At 37.8% G+C, this 1,573-nt stretch overlaps 1 protein-coding gene across 1 annotated transcript in view; it reads left to right on the plus strand.

Annotated features, from left to right (window-relative positions):
* The first annotated feature begins 758 nt into the window (after window positions 1-758).
* SARC_04791 (hypothetical protein) overlaps window positions 759-1,573 on the plus strand; it is a 4,131-nt gene continuing 3,316 nt past the window's right edge. The window contains exon 1 of the mRNA XM_014301371.1: window positions 759-1,283. Within this exon, the coding sequence (XP_014156846.1) occupies window positions 1,046-1,283 (238 nt within the window). The 5' untranslated portion in view covers window positions 759-1,045. The remainder of the gene's footprint in view (window positions 1,284-1,573) is intronic.

The following is a 1,573-nucleotide window of genomic DNA, read 5'->3' on the forward strand; positions in this document are numbered from 1 at the left end:
TATATGTATATATATGTGTGTGTGTGTGTGTGTGTGTGTGTGTGTGTGTGTGTGTGTGTGTGTGTGTGTGTATGTGTTTTGTGTGGGTGAGTGAGTTTGTTGTGTTTATATATTACATAGTAGCGCTCTTAGGGTACGATATAGGTAAATTTCGATGGCTGTCCTGATTAGAATGTATAGTACACCCGGACTATGAACTAAGCAGTTCCCTCATATATTTACTTTTTAAAATGCGCAGTTCTGTCGTCTAAACAATCACCTTGTATTGAATACTATCAGGTTGATACGAACATCAGATCAACCTTTCATTCATTAGCACTCTATCGCAAGCGAACAAATACTTAAACAATACACATAAAGTTTATACGCTTGGTTGTAGTTACCAACTTAAACTTGCTCTAAAGGCACGTACACGCACCTCATATAATACATTTGAAAGATACCGTGTACACACGTGAGCTAGGATCGATCCCACAAGATAACAGAAGCTACTTCACACCCCGTGTGAAGCACACCGCATATATATATAAGAACAAGAACATTTTATTGGTTTGTATGTAAGCGTAGCAATATACAAGCATGTTTGCGAGTGTATAAGTCTGTACAGTCTCGATATAATGCATTACAAAAGCAACTGTTCGTTGTAAATACATAATCAGCATGTACATAAGACCGATAATACATATGTACTGGGGAATATCCAGGACTACATATATACGCAATAAAAATGCGGAAAATGTGTCATAAGAAAGTAAACACAAAAGCCGAAACGGAGCCGAAATCCCCCACATCTCCACCACAGTAGACATTCGACACACGGCACATACGAGCACGCGCACGCGTGTACATATACATACATACATGTCTCTGTGTATAGGACTGTAGCTGAACGAGCTATCAAGCAAGCGCATCGCACATACAATACAAAAACTGTACCATCTAAATACGTCGTTTACCTTCTTTTATTAGGGCATACTTTATATCCACATACATATAATCGTTCGAATCATAGCATATATACTCTCTTGTTCATATACTGCACAACATGCTTCCCAACAATATGTCAGCCAACAGACAGGGCAATATGTCTGGGCGGCCGTCGCGGCGCCATAAGTTCATCCGCCGATTGTTATTGTTCCGGCAAATGGACTTTGAGTTGGCTATGTGGGAGATGCTGAACCTGTGTATTGCACCGAGTAAAGTGTACAGGAACATCACATACCACAAGCAGACAAAGAATCAGTGGGCCAGAGACGACCCAGCTTTCTTAGTGTTATTGGCAGGTACGATCTGATCATAGATCCAGAGATATATGTTAATCTTAGTATGAACCACCGATTTGGTTGAAGCCAGTAGATTGTCGCGCGAGAGGGCTGTCACGTATACAGACTTTCACACCATGACTACCGTTGTGTTCACATAAACGTACTTGTGTATAGTTTTATAAATATTTATGTTTGTGAATATAGCATATATATATATGTGTGTATATATATATGTATATGTATATATATATATATATATATATATATATATATATATATATATATATATATATATATATATATATATA

Source organism: Sphaeroforma arctica, assembly GCF_001186125.1.
Source record: "Sphaeroforma arctica JP610 unplaced genomic scaffold supercont1.282, whole genome shotgun sequence".
Taxonomy (NCBI): Eukaryota; class Ichthyosporea; order Ichthyophonida; genus Sphaeroforma; species Sphaeroforma arctica.